This window comes from Nyctereutes procyonoides, unplaced genomic scaffold, assembly GCF_905146905.1.
Source record: "Nyctereutes procyonoides isolate TBG_1078 unplaced genomic scaffold, NYPRO_anot_genome, whole genome shotgun sequence".
NCBI classification, from domain to species: domain Eukaryota; kingdom Metazoa; phylum Chordata; class Mammalia; order Carnivora; family Canidae; genus Nyctereutes; species Nyctereutes procyonoides.
The window spans coordinates 21,364,150-21,388,752 of record NW_026575049.1 but is presented as its reverse complement, the minus strand read 5'-3'; the positions used below and the strand labels follow the sequence as shown (position 1 = coordinate 21,388,752).

General features: G+C 53.2%; 1 protein-coding gene across 2 annotated transcripts in view; it reads left to right on the top strand.

Moving 5' to 3' along the window:
• Positions 1-24,603, top strand: part of FBLN1 (fibulin 1) — a 102,925-nt gene that overhangs the window by 64,148 nt on the left and 14,174 nt on the right. Inside the window, exons 15-16 of one of the 2 annotated variants that reach the window (XM_055329036.1) lie at positions 15,536-15,678; positions 17,605-17,736. In XM_055329036.1, the coding sequence (XP_055185011.1) occupies positions 15,536-15,678; positions 17,605-17,736 (275 nt within the window). Of the gene's footprint in view, positions 1-7,855; positions 8,316-15,535; positions 15,679-17,604; positions 17,737-24,603 lie in introns of those variants that run through there. The other variant, XM_055329037.1, reaches the window with a different exon arrangement.

The following is a 24,603-nucleotide window of genomic DNA, read 5'->3' as shown; positions in this document are numbered from 1 at the left end:
CCTGTCACAGGAGAAAGTCAGAACCTCTTTCCACCGTGTCACAGGAAGTTAGAACCTCTTTCCACCGTGTCAGAGGAAGTTAGAACCTCTTTCCACCTGTCACAGGAGGCAGTTAGAACCTCTTTCCCTCCTGTCACAGGAGAAAGTCAGAACCTCTTTCCACCTGTCACAGGAAGTCAGAACCTCTTTCCACCCTGTCACAGGAGGAAGTCAGAACCATTTTCACCGTGTCAGAGGAAGTTAGAACCTCTTTCCACCGTGTCACAGGAAGTCAGAACCTCTTTCCGTCCTATCACAGGAGGACTTTAGAACCTCTTTCCACCGTGTCAGAGGAAGTCAGAACCTCTTTCCACCCTGTCACAGGAGGAAGTTAAAACCTCTTTCCACCGTGTCATAGGAGGAAGTCAGAACCTCTTTCCACCCTATCACAGGAGGAAGTCAGAACCTCTTTTAACCGTATCACAGGAGGAAGTCAGAACCTCTTTCTGCCCTCTCACAGGAGGAAGTTAGAACCTCTTTCCACCGTGTCACAGGAGGAAGTTAGAACCTCTTTCCGTCCTGTCACAGGAGGAAGTTAGAACCTCTTTCCACCCTGTCACAGGAGATAGTTAGAACCTCTTTCCACTGTGTCACAGGAGGAAGTTAGAACCTCTTTCCGTCCTGTCACAGGAGGAAGTTAGAACCTCTTTCCACCCTGTCACAGGAGTAAGTTAGAACCTCTTTCCACCCTGTTGTAGGAGGAAGTTAGAACCTCTTTCCACCTGTCACAGGAAGTTAGAACCTCTTTTTCCACCTGTCACAGGAGGAAGTTAGACCCTCTTCCACCGTGTCAGAGGAAGTTAGAACCTCTTTCCACCCTGTTGTAGGAGGAAGTTAAACCTCTTTCCACCGTGTCAGGGGATTTAGAACCTCTTTCCACCTGTCACAGGAAGTTAGAACCTCTTTTTCCACCCTGTCACAGGAGGAAGTTAGACCCTCTTCCACCGTGTCAGAGGAAGTCAGAACCTCTTTCCACCCTGTCACAGTAGAAAGTTAGAACCTCTTTCCACCGTATCACAGGAGGCAGTTAGAACCTCTTTCCCTCCTGTCACAGGAGAAAGTCAGAACCTCTTTCCACCGTGTCACAGTAAGTTAGAACCTCTTTCCGTCCTGTCACAGGAGGAAGTTAGAACCTCATTCTACCCTGTCACTGGAGGAAGTCAGAACCTCTTTCCACCCTGTCACTGGAGGAAGTTAGAACCTCTTTCCGTCCTGTCACAGGAGGAAGTTAGAACCTCTTTCTACCCTGTCACAGGAGGAAGTTAGAAACTCTTTTTCGACCTGTCAGAGGAAGTTAGAACCTCTTTCCACCCTGTCACAGGAGGAAGTCAGAACCTCTTTCCACCGTGTCACAAGAGGAAGTTAGAACCTCTTTCCACCCTGTCACTGGTGGAAGTCAGAACCTCTTTCCACCCTGGTACTGGAGGAAGTCAGAACCTCTTTCCACCCTGTCACAGGAGGAAGTCAGAACCTCTTTCCACCGTGTCACAGGAGGAAGTTAGAACCTCTTTCCACCCTGTCACTGGAGGAAGTCAGAACCTCTTTCCACCCTGGTACTGGAGGAAGTCAGAACCTCTTTCCACCCTGTCACTGGAGGAAGTCAGAACCTCTTTCCACCGTGTCACAGGAAGTTAGAACCTCTTTTCACACTGTCACAGGAGGCAGTTAGAACCTCTTTCCACCGTGTCAGAGGAAGTTAGAACCTCTTTCCATCCTGTCACAGGAGGAAGTCAGAACCTCTTTCCACCCTGTCGCAGGAGGAAGTTAGAACCTCTTTCCACCCTGTCACAGGAGGAAGTCAGAACCTCTTTCCACCGTGTCACAGGAAGTTAGAACCTCTTTTTCCATCAGTCACAGGAAGTCAGAACCTCTTTCCACCCTGTCACAGGAGGAAGTTAGAACCTCTTTCCACTGTGTCATAGGAAGTTAGAACCTTTCTTTCCACCTGTCACAGGAGGAAGTCAGAACCTCTTTCCACTGTGTCAGAGGAAGTCAGAACCTCTTTCCACCTATCACAGGAAGTTAGAACCTCTTTCAGTCCTGTCACAGGAGGAAGTCAGAACCTCTTTCCACCCTGTCACTGGAGGAAGTTAGAACCTCTTTCCGTCCTGTCACAGGAGGAAGTTAGAACCTCTCTCCGTCCTGTCACAGGAGGAAGTTAGAACCTCTTTCCACCCTGTCACAGGAGGAAGTTAGAACCTCTTTCCACCATAACAGAGGAAGTTAGAACCTCTTTCCACCCTGTCACAGGAGAAAGTTAGAACATCTTTCCACCCTGTCACAGAAGGAAGTCAGAACCTCTTTCCACCCTGTCACAGGAGGAAGTCATAACCTCTTTCCACCCTGTCACAGGAGGAAGTCAGAACCTCTTTCCACCCTATCACAGGAGGAAGTCAGAACCTCTTTTAACCGTATCACAGGAGGAAGTCAGAACCTCTTTCTGCCCTCTCACAGGAGGAAGTTAGAACCTCTTTCCACCGTGTCACAGGAAGTTAGAACCTCTTTTTCCACCCTGTGACAGGAGGAAGTTAGACCCTCTTCCACCGTGTCACAGGAAGTCAGAACCTCTTTCCACCCTGTCACTGGAGGAAGTCAGAACCTCTTTCCACCGTGTCACAGGAAGTTAGAACCTCTTTTCACACTGTCACAAGAGGCAGTTAGAACCCTTTTCCACCGTGTCACAGGAAGTTAGAACCTCTTTCCGTCCTGTCACAGGAGGAAGTTAGAACCTCTTTCCACCGTGTCAGAGGAAGTTAGAACCTCTTTTTCCACCCTGTCACAGGAGGAAGTTAGAACCTCTTTCCACCGTGTCACAGGAGGAAGTTAGAACCTCTTTCCACCCTGTTGTAGGAGGAAGTTAGAACCTCTTTCCACCGTGTCAGGGGATTTAGAACCTCTTTCCACCTGTCACAGGAAGTTAGAACCTCTTTTTCCACCCTGTCACTGGAGGAAGTTAGACCCTCTTCCATCGTGTCAGAGGAAGTCAGAACCTCTTTCCACCCTGTTACAGGAGAAAGTTAGACCCTCTTCCACCGTGTCAGAGGAAGTCAGAACCTCTTTCCCTCCTGTCACAGGAGAAAGTCAGAACCTCTTTCCACCGTGTCACAGGAAGTTAGAACCTCTTTCCATCCTGTCACAGGAGAAAGTCAGAACCTCTTTCCACCGTGTCACAGGAAGTTAGAACCTCTTTTCACACTGTCACAGGAGGCAGTTAGAACCTCTTTCCACCGTGTCAGAGGAAGTTAGAAGCTCTTTCCACCTGTCACAGGAAGTTAGAACCTCTTTCCATCCTGTCACAGGAGGAAGTCAGAACCTCTTTCCACCCTGTCGCAGGAGGAAGTTAGAACCTCTTTCCACCCTGTCACAGGAGGAAGTTAGAACCTCTTTCCACTGTGTCACAGGAGGAAGTCAGAACCTCTTTCCACCCTGTCACAGGAGGAAGTCAGAACCTCTTTCCACCGTGTCACAGGAAGTTAGAACCTCTTTTTCCATCAGTCACAGGAAGTCAGAACCTCTTTCCACCCTGTCACAGGAGGAAGTTAGAACCTCTTTCCACTGTGTCATAGGAAGTTAGAACCTTTCTTTCCACCTGTCACAGGAGGAAGTCAGAACCTCTTTCCACTGTGTCAGAGGAAGTCAGAACCTCTTTCCACCTATCACAGGAAGTTAGAACCTCTTTCAGTCCTGTCACAGGAGGAAGTCAGAACCTCTTTCCACCCTGTCACTGGAGGAAGTTAGAACCTCTCTCCGTCCTGTCACAGGAGGAAGTTAGAACCTCTCTCCGTCCTGTCACAGGAGGAAGTTAGAACCTCTCTCCGTCCTGTCACAGGAGGAAGTTAGAACCTCTTTCCACCCTGTCACAGGAGGAAGTTAGAACCTCTTTCCACCCTGTCACAGGAGAAAGTTAGAACATCTTTCCACCCTGTCACAGAAGGAAGTCAGAACCTCTTTCCACCCTGTCACAGGAGGAAGTCATAACCTCTTTCCACCCTGTCACAGGAGGAAGTCAGAACCTCTTTCCACCCTATCACAGGAGGAAGTCAGAACCTCTTTTAACCGTATCACAGGAGGAAGTCAGAACCTCTTTCTGCCCTCTCACAGGAGGAAGTTAGAACCTCTTTCCACCGTGTCACAGGAAGTTAGAACCTCTTTTTCCACCCTGTGACAGGAGGAAGTTAGACCCTCTTCCACCGTGTCACAGGAAGTCAGAACCTCTTTCCACCCTGTCACTGGAGGAAGTCAGAACCTCTTTCCACCGTGTCACAGGAAGTTAGAACCTCTTTTCACACTGTCACAGGAGGCAGTTAGAACCCTTTTCCACCGTGTCACAGGAAGTTAGAACCTCTTTCCGTCCTGTCACAGGAGGAAGTTAGAACCTCTTTCCACCGTGTCAGAGGAAGTTAGAACCTCTTTTTCCACCCTGTCACAGGAGGAAGTTAGAACCTCTTTCCACCGTGTCACAGGAGGAAGTTAGAACCTCTTTCCGTCCTGTCACAGGAGGAAGTTAGAACCTCTTTCCGTCCTGTCACAGGAGGAAGTTAGAACCTCTTTCCACCCTGTTGTAGGAGGAAGTTAGAACCTCTTTCCACCGTGTCAGGGGATTTAGAACCTCTTTCCACCTGTCACAGGAAGTTAGAACCTCTTTTTCCACCCTGTCACTGGAGGAAGTTAGACCCTCTTCCATCGTGTCAGAGGAAGTCAGAACCTCTTTCCACCCTGTTACAGGAGAAAGTTAGACCCTCTTCCACCGTGTCAGAGGAAGTCAGAACCTCTTTCCCTCCTGTCACAGGAGAAAGTCAGAACCTCTTTCCACCGTGTCACAGGAAGTTAGAACCTCTTTCCATCCTGTCACAGGAGAAAGTCAGAACCTCTTTCCACCGTGTCACAGGAAGTTAGAACCTCTTTTCACACTGTCACAGGAGGAAGTTAGAGCCTCTTTCCACCATGTCAGAGGAAGTTAGAACCTCTTTCCACCATGTCAGAGGAAGTTAGAACCTCTTTCCACCGTGTCACAAGAAGTTAGAACCTCTTTCCACCCTGTCACCGGAGGAAGTCAGAACCTCTTTCCACTGTGCCACAGGAGGAAGTCAGAACCTCTTTCCACCCTGTCACAGGAGGAAGTTAGAACCTCTTTTTCCACCTGTCACAGAAAGTTAGAACCTCTTTTTCCACCCTGTCACTGGAGGAAGTCATAACCTCTTTCCACCGTGTCACAGGAAGTTAGAACCTCTTTCCATCCTGTCACAGGAGGAAGTTAGAACCTCTTTCCACCCTGTCACAGGAGGAAGTTAGAACCTCTTTCCACCCTGTCACAGGAGGAAGTCAGAACCTCTTTCCACCGTGTCACAGGAAGTTAGAACCTCTTTTTCCATCAGTCACAGGAAGTCAGAATCTCTTTCCACCCTGTTGTAGGAGGAAGTTAGAACCTCTTTCCACCGTGTCAGAGGAAGTTAGAACCTCTTTCCACCTGTCACAGGAAGTTAGATCCTCTTTCCATCCTGTCACAGGAGGAAGTAAGAACCTCTTTCCACCCTGTCACAGGAAGTTAGAACCTCTTTCCACCCTGTTGTAGGAGGAAGTTAGAACCTCTTTTTCCATCAGTCACAGGAAGTCAGAATCTCTTTCCACCCTGTTGTAGGAGGAAGTTAGAACCTCTTTCCACCGTGTCAGAGGAAGTTAGAACCTCTTTCCACCTGTCACAGGAAGTTAGATCCTCTTTCCATCCTGTCACAGGAGGAAGTAAGAACCTCTTTCCACCCTGTCACAGGAGGAAGTTAGAACCTCTTTTTCGTCCTGTCACAGAAAGTTAGAACCTCTTTTTCCACCCTGTCACTGGAGGAAGTCAGAACCTCTTTCCACCGTGTCACAGGAAGTTAGAACCTCTTTCCACCGTGTCACAGGAAGTTAGAACCTCTTTTTCCATCAGTCACAGGAAGTCAGAACCTCTTTCCACCCTGTTGTAGGAGGAAGTTAGAACCTCTTCCACCGTGTCAGAGGAAGTTAGAACCTCTTTCCACCGGGTCAGGGGATTTAGAACCTCTTTCCACCTGTCACAGGAAGTTAGAACCTCTTTTTCCACCCTGTCACAGGAGGAAGTTAGACCCTCTTCCACCGTGTCAGAGGAAGTCAGAACCTCTTTACACCCTGTCACAGGAGAAAGTTAGAACCTCTTTCCACCGTGTCACAGGAGGCAGTTAGAACCTCTTTCCCTCCTGTCACAGGAGAAAGTCAGAACCTCTTTCCACCGTGTCACAGGAAGTTAGAACCTCTTTCCACCGTGTCAGAGGAAGTTAGAACCTCTTTCCACCTGTCACAGGAAGTCAGAACCTCTTTCCGTCCTATCACAGGAGGACTTTAGAACCTCTTTCCACCGTGTAATAGGAAGTCAGAACCTCTTTCCACCCTGTCACAGGAGAAAGTTAGAACCTCTTTCCACCGTGTCACAGGAGGCAGTTAGAACCTCTTTCCCTCCTGTCACAGGAGAAAGTCAGAACCTCTTTCCACCGTGTCACAGGAAGTTAGAACCTCTTTCCACCGTGTCAGAGGAAGTTAGAACCTCTTTCCACCTGTCACAGGAGGCAGTTAGAACCTCTTTCCCTCCTGTCACAGGAGAAAGTCAGAACCTCTTTCCACCTGTCACAGGAAGTCAGAACCTCTTTCCACCCTGTCACAGGAGGAAGTCAGAACCATTTTCACCGTGTCAGAGGAAGTTAGAACCTCTTTCCACCGTGTCACAGGAAGTCAGAACCTCTTTCCGTCCTATCACAGGAGGACTTTAGAACCTCTTTCCACCGTGTCAGAGGAAGTCAGAACCTCTTTCCACCCTGTCACAGGAGGAAGTTAAAACCTCTTTCCACCGTGTCATAGGAAGTCAGAACCTCTTTCGACCCTGTCACAGGAGGAAGTTAGAACCTCTTTCCACCCTGTCACAGAAAGTCAGAACCTCTTTCCACCCTGTCACAGGAGGAAGGTAGAACCTCTTTCCACCCTGTCACAGGAGGAAGTTAGAACCTCTTTCCACCGTGTCAGAGGAAGTTAGAACCTCTTTCCACCGTGTCACAGGAAGTTAGAACCTCTTTCCGTCCGGTCACAGCAAGTTGGAACCTGTCTCCTTCTCCGTTCCAAGCCCTGGCTGTCCCTGTGGACACGCAGGAAGCTGGGCCTGGAGCACCAGACTCAGTGTAATGATGGGGAGCAGACCTCAATCTGGCTTCCTCCCTCCCTCTGTTGCCCTGGGACGGCCCCCCCACTCTTTCAGCCTCGGTCTCCTCACCCGAAGACTGGCACTGCAGCCAGTGTCCCGGTGCAGCCACAGTGATCACCTTAGAGAAGGCTCAGTGACGAACGGCCAAGCACTTGATAGAGGGCGCAGCTGTGTCCACTGGTGGCGGACAAGGTCACTCCCAGGGTCGTCTCCGTGACCCCACCGCCAGCCCCATGTGGCCCTGAGCACTGTCTGGGTGAGGGACCAGCACCCGGATGCCACTCCGAGGGCAGGGCGTGTCTGGGGAGTGGGGCCTGGGCTGGGGCCCGGCCCGCGAGAGGGGACGCACCTCATTGCCGCCAGCCCTAGCCCCCCACCAGCCGCCCAGCTCCCCCTGAGGGTGTTGGAAGAGGCTAGTGCCTGAGTCAGCGGCCTGGAGGTCCTCGGCACCTCCCGCAGGTGAGTGAGGGGTGTTCTTCCCGGTGGCCGAACCCGGAGGGGGGCGGGAGGCCCTGCACAGCGAGCCCCCGCTTTCCCTCACGCTCTCTTGGCCCTGCGCTTGCTGAGTTGGCGCTAACCCTCTTCTTGTCTCTCTGTCCACTTTTCTTGCAGCCGCTGCGAGCGCTTGCCTTGCCATGAGACTCAGGAGTGCCCCAAGCTGCCTCTGAGAATAACCTACTACCACCTCTCTTTCCCTACCAACATCCAAGTGCCCGCGGTGGTTTTCCGCATGGGCCCCTCCAATGCCGTCCCCGGGGACAGCATGCAGCTGGCTATCGTCGGCGGCAACGAGGAGGGCTTTTTCACCACCCGGAAGGTGAGCCACCACAGCGGGGTGGTGGCCCTCACCAAGCCCGTCCCTGAGCCCAGGGACTTGCTCCTGACCGTCAAGATGGACCTCTACCGCCACGGCACCGTCAGTTCCTTTGTGGCCAAGCTTTACATCTTTGTGTCCGCAGAGCTCTGAGCACTTGCTTTGGGCCGCCGGGGGCTCCCTCCTGTCGCTTTCCTAACCCTCCCCTCCGGGATTTTAATAAAGTTGTAGCGGGTGATCCCTACCCAGCATGCCTCACGTGCCTTGGTCTTATTTCGCATGGTGGGGGTTCCGTGCTGTTGGTCACCACCCTGGGGTGAGCTGGCACCTGCCGCAGTGACGGAGGGGTGTTTTTTCACATGGTAGTGGGTAGTATGTATCTGGGGGGGCCCTGTTGCTGGTGGTCACCGAACACCCCACCAGGGAGCCCCGGGGGTGGGGACGAGGAGGCTCGCGTGTATCACTTCACATGCGTGATCTCTTTGTGTTGAGCCCAAAGGAGGAGGCGATCCCCACAGAGAGATCATTGAGCTCCTCCCTCTCTCATTTTACAAATGTGGGGACACCAAGGCCCAGAGAGGGGGAAGGGGCATGGCCAAGGTTTGGGGGCCTATTTGTGGCAGAGCTGGGCCCCCCGGAACGGGGTCCTCGGGCTCCGCGTGGCTTCCCTGCTGTGTCACACGGAGCTGACATCTCACAGCGTCAGAAAAAAGCTCTTATCCTGAGAGTCACGCCTCTCGCTCTGTTTGTCTTGATGAGAAGCCTGCACTTGTGGAAAAATACTGAAAGGTTGCCGAAGCTTGGAGACAGCTCTTGCCTGAATAAGGTTAGTTGCCTCCACTGGGGACCTTGCCCCCGCGTGGGAGGTGGCGAAGGACGACACAACACGTGTGCCACTCCTGGGAACCGCTGAGCGCACTTTGGGTCCGGTGGGTGCAAGGCAGGTGTCCATCCCGTAGACACTCAGAGAGGCCAAGCGATTTGCCTGAGGTCACACAGCTGGTATTTGAACCCTGGCTTGCTGACTTCACAACTCTGACTATTCCATCTACCACAATATCTCCAACGTGGGCCTCGACCCACCTACCTCTCTTTGTCTTCTCCGCCATGATTCCAGCCAAACCATTGTCACAAGTCCCCATAGTGCCTTTTGAGGTCCTATACTTCCAACTGTTCTCCTCTTGCTCATTTTCCTTGAGCCACACTGCTGAGGTCTTTGCTGCCCCAGGCTCTTTGCACGTGCTTCGCGCCCTCGGCTTGGAAGTTGGCTAAAGCCCAGCTTAAGTGTTCCTTTCCCCGTGAGGCCTTCCTCAACACCTTTGCGTTCTCTCCCTTGTCCATCTTTCCATTGGCGCTTCTTTGTTATGCTTATCGCAGTTTGCAATTCCCGCTTATCTGTGTTTCCCATCTGTCTTCCCGCCACCCTGAAGGCTCCGTGACGGCAGAGACCAGTCCGTCTCCTTCAGTGATGTGTCCCTAGCTCCTGGCCAGGTGCCCAATGCACCGTAGGTGCTCTGTTGAGGGGATGGATGACTTCGTGCCCACCCTGGCCTCTGTCACTAGCATTTCTGTGGCTGCCAATGCTGTTTCCGAGCAGAAATGAGAGGGGAAGGCAAAGCGCCACAGAGGAATCAAGTAGAGGATGTTGCAGGATCCTCAGATCCTTCCTACGCTTACGTGTACACTGCTGGGGGAGAGTGTCCTGACCTTGCTGTCTGGTAGGGAAGGTGGACCTACGGGAAACTCTCCACCTTCTACTTTTTGACAGAAGGAGCAGTTAAGTTGCCATGGAAACGTACATACTTCTAGTCAGCCAGCCACCTCAGGCCTCCTACTCTGTCTCCCCTCCCTACCTCTCTTATCATGTCTGGTCTGGACCAGTAGCTCCCAGTGTCCCAGCTTCCAGTGCATTCTCCAAGCTGCAGCTGGAGGACCCCTCTGAAGGGCCAGTCTGGTTACGTCCCTCTCTCGTTAGGACCTTCTTGGTTCTCTTGTATGAGCAGATGAAGTCCAGCTCCCTGGAATGACATTCAAGGCCCTGCCCCATCTAGCCCCTGCCCGCTCTTTCAGCTCCATCCTACTCATCCTTTTTGTTCTAGTCACGCAGAGATGCTTCCCCTCCCCTGAATGTGCTGCCCTCGGCTTTAGCATGTGCCCTGCCAACCCTTTGCAGACTGCTATTTTCCCTGAAGTGTTATCTCAAAGGTCACCTCCTCCGTGAAGCCTTTCCTTCATCTGAGCTCACGTTGCCCTGGATATATTCCATCCAGACATTTTCTCTGTTATCTTCTGGTTGTTACTTTTTATTATTCCCTCGTGCACTGAGGCCTTTTTGAAGATAGGGGGTTATGTCTGTATTCTCTATAATTTCAGAATGTTTGGCCTGTAGGAGTTCAGTAAGCATCTGAATAAACATATGAATAGACAAATGGATGGACGGATGGACGAATGCATGGATGGATAGATGAACAGGTGGATGGATGGATGGATGGTATTTTCAAGGCTTGGTTCAAATATCACCTCTTCTGTGAAGTCAGCAAGTTAGAGCAGGGATCTAGTTACTGTATTCAGTTATTCTTTCATTATGTTCCAGATTATTCTAATTGGAAGAAGCACTTTTTCTTCATGTCCATAGGAGTATCAGGGCTTTAGAGGCCATGCAGTGACCTTACAGGGTTTGCCAGAGTCCCCCGTACAACATAACCACCAACTGACCATTCAGCTTTGCTTACCCGCTCCTTTGTGGAACTCCTCTTGAGGTGGCCGATTCCATTTTAGGACACCCCTGCTGTCTCTGTGTGTGTGCCCGAGTGCACACGTAGGCTCTATCCGCATTACGTGCAGGCTCATCTCTGCCCTGCAGTTTGTTGGGGCTACATAGTGCTGCTGAGATCATGCAGTGCAGAAAAAAATAAAAGTTTGAATGTCCTCCTTACCATTTACTAGTTGTATGACTTATCCAAAGTCATAGATAAGTGCCTTTCAGATCTTCATGACCCCCTCATGGATTATTTTGAAGATTACATGCAATTGCGGATGAGGCACTATGTGGTATACATAGTAGGCAGTCAATAAGTGTTGGTTTCTTCACTCATTAGAAGGAACGTGAGTGTTCATTTGGATCTTGAGTTAAATGGGGAATGAAGGTTCATAGGGTTTGGATGTGTCCAAGGTCACTGCCATCACCTCTGACCCCTAGGCCTCTGCTCTTCTGACTTGATCACTGTACTAACCCCAGCTCCCAAGGGCAAATGATAATAATCATGATTGTCATTAGTATAATGATAATGATCATAGCTGTGATAGCTAACACGTGTACTGCTTACTGAGGGCCAGGCACTGCTCCAAGCATTTAACTCAATTAACCCTCCCAACAGCCTTGTGAGGAAAATACTATTAGGATCCCCATTCCACATGGGAGACATGGAAGCATAGAGCAGATGAGTAACCTGCCCAGAGTCCCACAGCTGGTATCCGGTGGGGCTGGGATTCAAATCCAGGCAGCCTGGCTCTGGAGTCTGTTCTCTGAAACCCTGCCCCCTGCTGCCTTGAATGCTGTGAAGGGGGCAGGATTGCTGGGATGAGTAAGTGCTTGGTAAGTGCTGGTCAGATTGTTACTCTGGCCTCATCTCTGAAATCACTGGATACAAGCCCTATTCTATAATTCCCAAGTATAGAACAGGACATTTTATTAGCTAAAGAGGAGGCAGTATGGTGTAAAGGGAAGAGCTGTGGAGATTAAGTGAGACAATGGGTGCAAACTCTAGCACGGAGAATTTGGGAAGATGAAACAGCATAGCGTTTGAAGCTCTCTGGATCGCAACCCAAAACACGCTGATGGCTGGACAGAAAATTGTAGAGTCCGTGGAAAACATGCCCAACTAAACAAGGTGACATGACATCCCTATGAACCCCAAGATACAGTTTATGTTCACTTCCATGTTATCAGCACCTGTGCAGGAGAGAGCAGTGGGAGACTCCAGAACAGTCAACAACTGCTCCCTAGTAGAAAAATTTCAGAGCAGCATCTGAAGCTGGGAAAGATTTTACTCATTCCATTCCAGTGTGTGCAAGGAGCTCGTGGAAGTGTTGAGGGAATGGCCCCATCTAGCCTCTAGGAACTCTTGAAACTGACCCAGCAGGACTTTCCTTAAGGTCATGGTTTGGAGAAGCTGCTGGAAGTGAAATGCAGAATTGAGTAGGAGAGAGACAATAGACCACGGATAATGAAGGTCCAGGTAAATGTAGAGGACTATCAGAAAGCAGGCGGCCCAAAATGTCAGATAAGGAAGCTCTGTGAAGTCGGGAAAACTTCGTGAATATGCCTTTTTCTAAAATGTCAGGAAAGTGAAATTTCAATTTCACTTGGAAATGATCAACCAAAAAGCATCAATGTTGAATCTCATACAAAATTATTGTAAGAAGAAGGATAATAAGAAACAGAATGACATCCTTCTGGATAATGAAAACACACCAGAAAGATATGCTCAGAGACTAGATCGAAACTGTGACCTATATCAAAACAAAGCAAAAGCACTAAGAAAATGATCAAAAATGGAAGAAAACTGCAATTCAGAATGAACTAAATTGAGACATGAAGCGACAGAACCCAGGAAATAATTTAAAATTAAAACAAAAAGCAATTGCAGAAGTAAATACTTCAGAGAAAGCGTGACCCAGAAGAAGACAAATTTTATAAATAAGGAAATAGAAGAGATGAAAAAGCTTGAAGTGACAGACACTGAAGACCCAACATACGGATAATAGAAATCTCTGAGGAACGAACCCACAACAAAGGAAAGAAATAAGTAAATGATTAACTCAACGAAGTTTCCAGAAATTAAATTAGAAAAATCCACATTGAGAGAACACACAGCATACCTGAACATATCTGTTCAGAGCAGCAAATACTGAGACATAGTCTCGTAAAATTATCGGACTTTGAAGAAAAGAGGAGCCAAACATCTAGTGGGCATCTAAGCAAAACCAGGAACAATATTTAAGGGGAAAAATTATATTGCCATCTGACTTTTTCATAGCAAAACTTATTTTGGAAGAAGGCAAATACTTAGGATCCTCAAGAAAATGTGAGCCAAGGATTGTCGACCCAACAAAAGAGACTTGTGTGTGCAAAGGATACGAGGTATTACCAACACACACAAGTATCAACAGGCCAACATTAGGCATCGTTACTCATCCAACTACAACTGAGTGTTATAAGGAAAACATATATTATGAATTGCTATATGTTCAAACAATGTAGAATCAGCATATCTATTAAAAAATGCCGGTAGAATAGGGAGGACATATCCAAACAAACATTAGTTTTAAAAATATTTTATTTATTTTTTCATGACAGAGACAGAGATTGAAGCAGAGACACAGGCAGAGAGAGAAGCAGGCTCCCTGTGGGGAGCCTGATGCGGGACTCGATCCCAGAACCCTGGGATCACACCCTGAGCCGAAGGCAGATGCTCAACCACTGGGCCACCCAGATATCCTCAAACATTATTTTAAGTAATTGTGTCACTGGTGGCAATTTTACTATTGCTCTCCTGAGACTACCGTGTCAGAATATGGAATTAACTACATCAGTAATTACAGGATATTCTATCCTCTCCTGTGTTGCTGAGAACCAGGATTCTGATATGGAAGAAAAGAGATTCCTTTGTAATATAGAAGAGATTAAAAGTCTGTGTGGTTCTTGCTTTGAGTCAGAAATATTACTAGGAACTCATGATGAAGTTTACCTTTAAGCCTGTCCACTGAAGAGGCCTGGAAGCAATGGCCAACCCAGCAGCACCGACCACATTGGGCATCTAGGCTGTGGTCTTGAAATACCATTTTCCACTTTAAAAAAAAAAAAAAAAAAAAAAAAACAGAACAAAAACAAACCCAAGACTTCTTGGAGAAGTAACTGGGGCAGGGGAAGTATAAGATGAGGCTGGACCACCCTGTTGTTCCAGAGTAGCTCAGGAGAGCTACTGACGATGGCTGGAGCCATCCTGATCTGTCCTCTGGCCAAAGATGGGAAAGCTCAACATCCAACAAAGGATAATGATTGCCATGGATTGAAATCCATCCGATAGTTTAAATCCATGAGTTGATACTGATATTTTTAAAAAATCAACTGGTAACCTCTGGATGATGATAGAGAGCCAGTTCATGATCCAGAAACACTTGTAAAAACAAGACAAGAAATCAGGCATTGATCTGGCTTTTCTTCTATGAACGATACCCCGTGGTAACCAGATAGTGTATGAGGGGAAGCACCCGTTACAGAAGTGTTCCAACTAACACACTAAAAAGAAATGATAGAATCCAACTACCAGCATTTTGCAATCCCCGATGAATCACTGGATCTACGTCCTGAGCATCAACAGCTGCTGATGTCACTGAGAGAGAGAGACAACCAGATACCAAGTGCCCTCCGATGGATGACATGCTACCAACTGTCATCTTGCCAAAGGGACTGGGCCTTCATTGGCTCAGGCCTGGATGCGGCAGCCAGCATGCCAGAAATGCAGAGGATGGGGGAACACGCTGCATTGCACCACGAGGATGCAGTCGGCGTGTCCACATGGAGGAAGCTCTATCACTCAGAGGCTTCCAGTTCCTTAACAGATCAACTGTCTGGGAAATGAAGGGATAGAGAGGGAACCTGTAGATTAAAAAGGGCTCGAGAGACAGCACACTTTTCTCATGGACAAATCTAAATGATGGTGTCTCAAGGTGCACACTTGTGTGATACGAGCTATAAAGAAACCCAGGTAGGCGGCTTCTGGAACAGTCGGGACAGAGGTCTGGGGGGTGGGGGGGTGGGGGTGTGGAAAAGGGTGCAGAGACAGGTATGGGCACATGAAGGGGCCTCGGGTGGCGGATGGAAGATCTCTTTCTCAACCTCAGTGGCGATTATAATACTCACTAAATTACATCGTTGTTCTGGGTAGGTTTAGCATCTGTGTTTTATTTTACAATAAAGAGGATTCAAAACATGTCTAGCTAAAATGTTCCCCCGTCCCGGTGTGTGGCATGACACTGTGGGTTTGACCTCTTTGTGCTGGGCACCGTGCTGAGCGTGGCATATACGCTCCCTCACTTACTACCCCCGAGACCCACCTGACCCAGGGCTCCGGGAGGCAGGACCATGTGTCCCACGTTTGCTTTGGCGTCCCTGGCACCTCGCACCCAGCAGGCCTTCAAAACACACTTGTCGAGCGAGGGAATTCGTCTACAATTATAGAAACTGACGCCCGGTCCGTACAGTTGGGCAAATAGCAAAGCTCCCCTTGTCCCTAGACAGGGCGATGGAAAGCAGAGCATGGGTGCCGGCCGGGTCTGCAGGGAGGGCTGTATGGCATCCCCGCCGAGCAGCCGGGTCCACCTGGCCCACCTGCTGCTCCTCCTGGGACCTGGGTCTCCATGGGAGTGGCGATTCCGACTTTCCCATCCACCTCTTGTGCTGTGGTTCCCCTCAGGCTCCGCCAAGAGAAGACAGACACTGTCCGCTGCATCAAGTCCTGCCGCCCCAACGACGTCACCTGCGTGTTGGACCCCGTGCACACCATCTCCCATACTGTTGTGTCGCTGCCCACCTTCCGAGAGTTCACCCGCCCTGAAGGTGAGTGGCTACTCCCATGGCTACAACTGGCGTGGGGGCCCCAGGGCAGGTCGCATCTGCTAGACAGACATCCCTGTGAGGCAGCCGCCACTGGGGCCTCCCGGTGCTTGAGCCGAGAGCTCGGCCCCAAGGAACTCCTCCCTGGTAAGAAGTAGACTTGCCTCTGCATCTCCCCGGTGTCCCCAAGAGTGCACGGCCTCATGCCGGCCCGTTCCTGGCTCAGCTCAGGAGGCCACTTCTTGTGGGTCACAGCTGCTCAGCAAACGGCTGTTGAGTGCTGGTTCTATGCTGAGTGCTGGGGCGTCAGGGAGGGCTTCTGAGAGGAAGTGACTTCCACGCTGGGGCCTAAGTGGTCAGTAGGAGATAAGTAATGAAAATGGGGAGCAGAAGAAAAAAAAAATAAGGAGCAGGGAGAGAGGAGGAGCTCTGCCAAGCGGAGCAGAACTCATCTGGAAAGGTCTGGAGGGGCACTGGGTCTTTGAGGAACTAAGCCAAGTTTTGCTGGCTGGAGTGGTAGAGTCTTGGCAAGAGCCTTGACTTGGGGTTGGGGCTTCCATTCCAAGGCTTCTGGGAGCCATCACAGGGCTGCACCTGATGCTATTTGTGGACAGAAATGTCACCCTGGAGACCGAGACACTAGACTGGACCCAGGTAGCCCAGGGGTAAAGCAATGTTCCCAGCCCCACCCTGCAGGCGGCTCCTAGCCTGCTGTGTAGACCTGCCATCGTGGCACCCTTTCCGCCAGGGTGGGACCTGGGGCACAGCACCCTCCTGGCCCCTGGTGGAAGGCTATGCGTGGGTGCTGTTCTGCATGCTGAGGCTGCTGTGGTCTCCAGCACCCCCTCCTCTGTGGAGTCTTCATCTCTGGCCTTGGGAGGAGCTCACCATGAGGGATTCATGCAGCAGACGTTGCCTGAGCCACCTACGTGTCAGGCTCAGGGCCAAGCTCAGAGGCATAATGATAAGAAAGAGCCCCCTGACCCTCTGAGGGAAGGTGTCTGATTGAGCCAGCACGACTAATCCCACATTTACATGCTGTGCAGTGTCCCCTGGGGTAACTAACATAGGAGCACGTCGGAACACAGCACCCTGTTGGGGGGTTGGTGGCGAGGGCAGGAGAGGCTCCCCGAGGACGTGGTTGCCTGAAAAGGCTCGTTCCTCTGGAGAGAGGAGGCACAGGATCCCTGCAGGGTGGCACGGACGTGGGTTTTAGAAAAATCACTGACTAGTGTTTGCCTTGTGCAAAATGACAGTTTCCACCAAACCACATACAAATCCTTCCCAAACCCCTAACGGCCGCTTGTGTGGCCTCCCGGCCACTGCTGCTGTGTGAGTTGATTCTGCAGGGAGTCGAGTGTGGCCAGAGATGCCCCTTAACATCTCGGGCCCAGGAAATCCTGACCTTGACCTTTAGAGGGAGGGCACTGGCGGTCTGCCCCCTTCCCTCTGCAGATGGGGAAACTGAGGCCCACACAGGCGCCATGTCCAGATCGCCCAGAGCCAGGGTAGGATGGGGGCCTGGTGATGAACACAGCCACAGAGCTGCCCAGCCCACCCCAGGAAGGGGCTTTTCTAACCTACTTTGCCCCAGGGGCAGGAGACCAGCCTGCTCTGTTGCCCTTGCTGATCTCTGTCCCCTTGTCCCCGCATCCACTTCCCTCCCCCTTCTTTGCAGCTTCGTGAAGATTTATGACTAATTCCCAATTGCTCCCAGGCCCCCACACCTCTATCCCTTAAGCTGCAGGACCTCAGGGAAGATCCAAAACCAATGCAGGCCTCCATTTCCCGCTGATTGGAAGGGGGGTAGGCCATGACCTGTGAGCCCTCAGGACCCTGCCACCCCATCCATACAGGGCTCCCGGGTGCTGGACTCTCCTGACCCGAGGGTGCATCGCCGGGGTTCCCATGCCGTGCTTCTCTTGCCAGAGATCATCTTCCTCCGGGCTGTCATGCCCGTGTACCCTGCCAACCACGCTGACATCATCTTCGACATCACAGAAGGAAACCTGAGGGACTCCTTTGACATCATCAAGCGCTACATGGACGGCATGACTGTGGGTGAGTGGCTGGAGACGTTCAGGTCCACCCGGACACCTCCTCGTCTTCCCAGCCAGCGGCCTCGCAGGGGACCGTTTGGCTAGGCTGCTGGGAAACCTCTTTGGAGCAGCCCAGGTCGCATCTGAGCCTCCCTCCTCACACCCTCCCGTCCTTCAGGGACAGCTGGACCCCACCTGCCCCTGCCCCCCAAGGCCATCACCGGTGAGGAGGGGGATCTGCTCCTGCCTGTGCCGCCAGGCCTCCTGCCTGCCAGTGGGTGATTAAGTAGATCTCTGTGTCTCATGGCTGTGAACTGACAATATGACATAGGGGAGGTGCTTGTCTCAGGTCCCAGGTGGTCCCCGGGTCAGTGGAACCGGACCCGATAGGATTGTTATTCTTGTGGCACAACAGGAGGGATAGCAAACGGGGAGTCAGAGCCGGCGCTCTGGTCTCGGCCCCAGACCGCTCACCTTGCCGTGTGTCCTGTCGTCCCTCCTGACGGGTCACACACACAGCCCTTGGGCGAGGAGCCTGCTGGCACCTTCTGTAGAGGGGCAGCGCCCTGGAAGCAGAGACCAGGGCTGGGGCCGAGCTCTGGGGATGGGGGGCAAGAGGGGGAGGCGCCATGGAGGCCCGGGCAGGGAAGCAGGTGAGTCTGGGGAACTGGGTCATAAGCCTCTCCCGAACTGTCACTGGGGGGAGGTTGGTGGTGTGTGGATTGGAAACCATCACAGCTCCCATTCGGGATTTAGCTTCGGACTCTGAGTATTTTTCAAAGCAGCTGAGCATCAAGGGCCAGGCCCTGCCCTCACGTGGGCCTCAGCTCCTCCATTGCGAATGGTGGGGGGACACATTGGGCCCCGTGCTGTCCCAGGCCCTGGATTCTGTGAGCTGGTGACCAGAAGGAGCAGCGTCCATGCGGGTGGCCCTGGAGCAGAGCGTTTGGGAACGGGGTCTCTAGGTGGCGCTGTTGGATCTCAGAAGCCGGGTCCCTGTGCCCCCGCCGTCCTCGACCGTTGTTAAACCGGCAGCTGGAGACAGGGGATCGTTATTCCCCTGTTGCCAAAGAGCCATTTATAGCGACTTTACAAGCTCTTAAATGGGTTTGCATGTTGTAAACATGACTGAGTCATTTAGGGGCTCCCCACCCCCAGCCGCCTCCTCCGCTAGTTGGCAGCAGGAATAATTAGTTAATTACAATTAATGGCACATTAGTCCTCTCTGGGATTCCACGGGGAGGGGAGGGCGTGCAGTTTGGCTGTCAGCAGCCATAAAACCTGCTGCTTACCCTTGAGTCACTGCCCACCCCGGGGCTGTTTCCCCCTTGCTGTATGAAGAGGCCTGGGGGCCTGGGGATGAGGGCAGATGGTCGGGGGCTGGGGGTGCAGGGTCAGGCTGTGTCCTGCTTGGGCGGGGGTGGTGGTCCACCTGCAACGCGGGCATTCCTGCCAGCCCTGCGCTCAATGCTAGGCCAGCGGGCATGGCTGTGAGCGGCCTTGCAGGGTGAATCCTGGCCTGGAACCCCAAGAGCTGGACTGAGCCCTCTGCTTCCCTCATTCACTTTCTCCGTTTTGCTCCTTTCCCGAGCCCCCATCTGTCGCCGGGCCCGGGCTGGGCATTCGTGGGGACAGAGGTGAATGAGCACCGCGCAGACCCTGCCCCCGAGGGCTTTGCATTCCTGTGGAGGAGAAAGGTGGCCCCACAAACGCACCCAAGGGCCCGCGGGGGCTCCTTGCAGGGCTGGCACCTTCCGTTCCCAGCTCCATCCCTCCTGGGTGACCCGAGTCGGGCCTGAGCAGCAGCTGGGCCCAGATCCAGTGCCCACCAGCGCATTTTTCTAGCCACATCCGTGCTCCAGACAGACTTCACCTGGGAGCCTCTGTCTCTTGGCTTCCCATCCACTGGGGCAGAAAATCTCGGCGTGTCGGAGCCTGGAGGCTCCTGGAGACCATCCCTTCCTGCTCTTCTGTAGAGGGGTAAATCGAGGCCCGGAGAGGGAGGAGGGTGTGCCGGGTTTCTCATGGTGCCTCAAGGCAGAGCGGGGCCCAGCGGGGAGCCCCTGGAAGGAATGTGGGTAAGGCCACAAAGACTGAGCAGCCGTCCCTCACTGCACCTGGTCACGCGTGCCCTGGTCTTTGGAATCTGGGCTGGTTCTGCGTGGAGGGGGGCCTGGGTGGCCCTGGAGGAGTCATCCTGCTTCCAGGTAGGCCCGGCGCCCCCTGCCCCTCAGTCTATTGCAACACATGCATCTGACCAGGGTCCCAGAGTTTACCTCCTGCCAGTGTCATCCCCCAAGTAGAGGCAGGAGGCCAGAGGAGTCCAGATGCCAAGGTCTCGCCGAGGTGGGACTCGGGGCCGTGTTTTGGGTTGGACTCTCATCTCCAAGCCCACCGGTCACTGCCTTATTTCTCTGCTCAGGTCTCTTCCCACCTCTTTCCCTCTTCCTCCTCTGTCCCAAAGAACTCCTGTGTACCCTGGGAGCTTCTGGGCCCCGGGGGTAGCTGGGCTGGCATTGCTGGCGCTGGACACGGGCACAGCTCTACAGCGACAGGCCTGTCCACCTGCCGTGGCTGGTTCGCTGCTGGACTTGAGCCCAGGCAGGAGTGGCCTGCGAGCCACAGCCAAGCATGTTTACCTGCACCCCACTCAGCTCTCACAAGTGCCTCCAGGGACGGGTGTGATTGTCGCCCTTGGGCAAAGGAGGGAAGGCAGATAAATAACCACCTGAGAGGAGCCTCTGAAACACTGTGGGCCCTGGGTGTTTGCAAACTTGTTTTTGGTGGCTTGGTTCTCATTTCAAGCAGTGTCTTAGACAGAAACGCTTTATGTCAGTGGAAGGGAAGAAAATGTTTTCCAGGGCCACTCAAGCCTCTGTATCTGCTGTGCCTGGCAGGATTTAGGGGGCTCCTGGGCCCCTCGAGAACCAGTGTGCAGCCCCATGCTGCCTGTAGTGCCTGGGAAGGGACCCAGACCTACTCACAGGTGTTGGCTGAACACCTGCCCGCTGTAGGCCGTGCCCCGTACGGGCACTGGACTCTGAGGTCAGGAAGGCTCCGTGGAGGAGGTGAGGTCTGAGCTGAGTCTCCACACATGTGTTTCCTCCCCGCCACAACCCTGTGGGAGGAAGGGCCAGAGACAGCAAGAGGCTCGTCCTCCGCTCCTTGGCGTTGGGGACAAAGTGGGCCGAGCTGGATGCTCCCCAAACACCTGGAGCCCACCGACTGCTCGGGCTGACTTGGGCAAAGTGACTGAGGGTTTGGGTCCCAGAGAATAAGGCGTGTACAGGCTGCCAGGACCCTGAGGCCACGGAGCTCATCCTTGCCCCAAATAACAGCAGAAGAAAGTGCCCCAAGTCCACTCAGAACCTAAAAGGGCCAGGCCTTCCCCTAATGTATCCTTGAAAAGCCCATTCTTAGGGGGGATAAAGGCGGCTCTGCGGCAGGGCCGAGCCTGCTGTCTGCAGAAAGCCCGAGTGGCCATCCTCTTGCATTCCTCCTTAACCAGCTGTCAGTGAAAAATGAAGAAAGCATTTTTAGCTTGTGCAAAAATGCCCTCTTAATGCCTCAGGTATTCTGGGGCCACGACAAAGCCTCCTGCATCCAGCCCCGGATTCGTGCCTCCCTCTGCGGGCTACTGGCTGCAGTTAGGGGGTCCTACAGGTAATAGCTCGGGATGGGGGGGCACCCTGGCTGAGATGGGCACGGGCGGGGTCCCATCAGCACCTCCACACCCACTGCCGAGGGCCACCCCCTCCCCAGGCCACTGGGCCACGGCTGCCCACGGAGCCCCGGCCCTCCCTGCCACCCTCCCTCCAAGGACAGGAAATCTGTCTATACCAAGGGTCAGCTTTGCCAGCATTTCTGTGAAGACCTCCCCGCCCCGCAAAGCCAAGAGGAGCTAGTTGCTTTCTAGACTCATCTTTCAATTGTGTAGAGGTCCGCGTGATCCTTGGTCCGCGGGCAGGTGGACGGGGGACCTAGCAGCTTCTCAAGAAGCATCCCCACCGGCCACACACCCGTCTCATTAACTGAGGGTCCTTGGGGAGCCCGAGCACCGTGGGGGCTGGGACCCCGCTTCCCCATCAGGCATGGACATACAGTAAGTGATCGACTACCCAAGGCCGCGCTGGAAAGACAGGAGCGCCCCGGCTCGCACGGGCTCCATAGGTCACAGCCTCCTGTAGTGTGGACCCTCCCTGGCAAGAAAGGGCCACCAGGATGTGACCAAGCAATGATTCCGCAAGGTCCACCCTGGGTCATAGCATCTCACATGTCCTGTTCTTACTGGAATCCTCCCGCCCGGCGCCTGGTACGTGAGGTGAGATTCATTCTGTATAGTGCACGTCCCTTATAAATAATAATAATAATAATTCAAATGAGAACAGCCCTAAAACTACTAGGTAGTTAGCTCTCCCAGCCTCTGAAATGAGCTGAAATAAAAGAGATGGACTTGCTAATTGTTCTTCCCCGGTAGAGTGGGGAGTTTTGTTTTTGAGTCTTTGCCTAATTACCGGGAAGGCTCTAATTTTGCTAAAAATGGGCACAAACCCAAAAGAACAAATCAGCGTTGGCATTCCCCGCGGTGTCAGCCTCCGGCCTCGTGAGGTTTTCACCAGTCTTTCCCCTTGACCTGGGCCCTGAGCGTCCCCGCCCCACGGCTCCGGAGACCCTGGAAGTAAACGATGGCATGTAGCTTTCCCGCAGGCGCGAGCAGCAGCTCCCCACGCAGGCTGCTCCCCTGAGCTGCCCGCGTGTCTCTTCCAGCAGCCGTCCTCCCTTCCCTCTGATCACATCGAGGAATCTGCTAGGAGCCAATGTTGGCCGCACCAACGTGGCTCCCTGGTGCCTGGACAGCCTCAGGGCCAGAGTCGGGGGGTTGGCAGTGGGCATCGCTGGGGTAGGGGCACTGGGAGTGAGCAGTTAGCTGTCTCCCCCACTCCACAGTGCTTCCTGAGCACCTACTATGTGCTGGGAGGGGAGCACGCAGTCACAGCCTCTTGGGAGGCTGACCGTCCCTAGATAGTGGCAGGAGAGCGCAGAGGTGCTGTGGGGGCAGAGCCTGGTCACCCCACTGGGGCAAATCTTTGCATGCTGCATGGAGGAGGCGGCCCCTGGATGGTGCAGCCCTGGCTGGGTGAAGCGTCAGGGCAGGCTGCCCCAGGACCTTGTCTCCTCCCTCGGTGGGGTGGTGTTTTAAACATCCTGACCATATATGTTTCAAGGGGGTGGGTGTGGTCTTAACTCAGAAAGTATGGCCCTGAAGCTTCAAGACAGCCTCTCCCACATGAGTCTTGGGCTGTCTCTGCCCAGGGGTCACTCGGCGGGGCGCCGTCAGTGTGGGCACAGGGCAGCAGCTCTCAACGGTAACCCCTGAAAGTTCTGGGGTTTGCAATAATGTCACGCTCTTCACGGACCCAGGCACCTGGCAGCACAGGGGCCACATGCAGTTCGGGTTTTGATCCCCGGTGACTGCACACCTGCACATGCGTGCACACGCACCAGCTCTCCCTCTGCTGCCCACCGAGTGTGTTGTACCTGGAGGTCTCGCCGATGCCGTCGCCCCACCACCAAACCTCCCGCGTAGCCCAGGAACCACGTGGAGGCCTCCTGTGGCCAGGCCTCGGTCAGCTCTAGGAGCCTGAGGTAGTTGAGAGGGACACATCCCACACCATCTGCTTGTTCCCAGCCCGAGAGGGAGGCAGACACCAAACCAGAGCCTTCCCATACAGTGTGGAATGTGCTGGACGTGCAGACGAGAGGCAGCCCAGCTGGCCTCGCGGAGCAGTTAAGGGAGGCTTCTCGGAAGAGGTAACGCAAGCCTTGGGTCTTGAGAGCTGAGTAGGGGTGAGCCAGGCAGAGGTATTCCTGGCCCAGGGGCAGCACAAGAGGCAGTGGGTGGGAAGCACCCTGCACAGCCGGTGCTACCAGAGTATGGAGGATAAACTACGGGAGCAAGAAGAGAGGTGGCAAGGGGTCCCAGGGCCAGGCCTCCACGGACTTCTGTGGCCAGCAGGGAGCTACTGGAGGTCTGCCATGCTCCTTGGGAGGCTCCCATTGCTCGCAGTGCTTCTAGATCCCTCTGCAGCCTCCTGCAGCTAGAGCTGGTGGTTGTCCCCACTTCGCAGATGAGAAAACTGAGGTGAGGGGAACTAGGCTGCTTGCTTGTCAGGGCCTGTCAGCTGGGGAGCATTTGAGGATGCAAGTTAGACCTGAGCCACCTGTCTCCAGGGCCTCCCACCCCTGTGGACCTCATGGCACAGCTCTGTTTTCGTCTGGTCTACACCAGCAGGCATCTATACCACTGGCCTCTGTCAGCAGCAGTCAGACGGGGTAGGTAGTGAAGCCTCTCCTTTTGAGCAGCGGCGGTGCTCCTGGCCATGGGGTATTGGGCCTCGGGCCACCCCTTTGTGAGTAAAGAGTCCCCCTCCCACAAGCCCAGGTGGTCAAGAGGTGAAGTTTGACCCATGCTGAGGGAGGGAGCAGGCTTCTCTGCTTCTCCACCTGCACGGGGTCCCGACTCATTCTTGTTCCCACAGGTGGCCACACCAGGGGGCCACTGCTCGGCACCCTTGGGCCTGCCTCTTCCCCATCTGCCCACAGGAGGCAGGTGAGGGGGGTCCAGGGCTGTACTGGGGGGCCGCTCAGCCCGGGGCTAAGCGGCACCCCTTACGGGCACTTGCAGCGAAGGGGGATTGTTGGTGGGCTGGGCAGGACGCTCTGGCTGGAGACACGCGTTAATTATAACCTATGAATCTGAAGACAAATTCGGACCCCACTCCATTTGTGAATTTGTTCCTGGGAAAGCCCTCGGGTCCGACAGTGTGTGTGCACGTGCAGCATGTGTGTCTGGGGTGTTGTGAGTTTAGGAGTGAGTGTATGCAGGTGT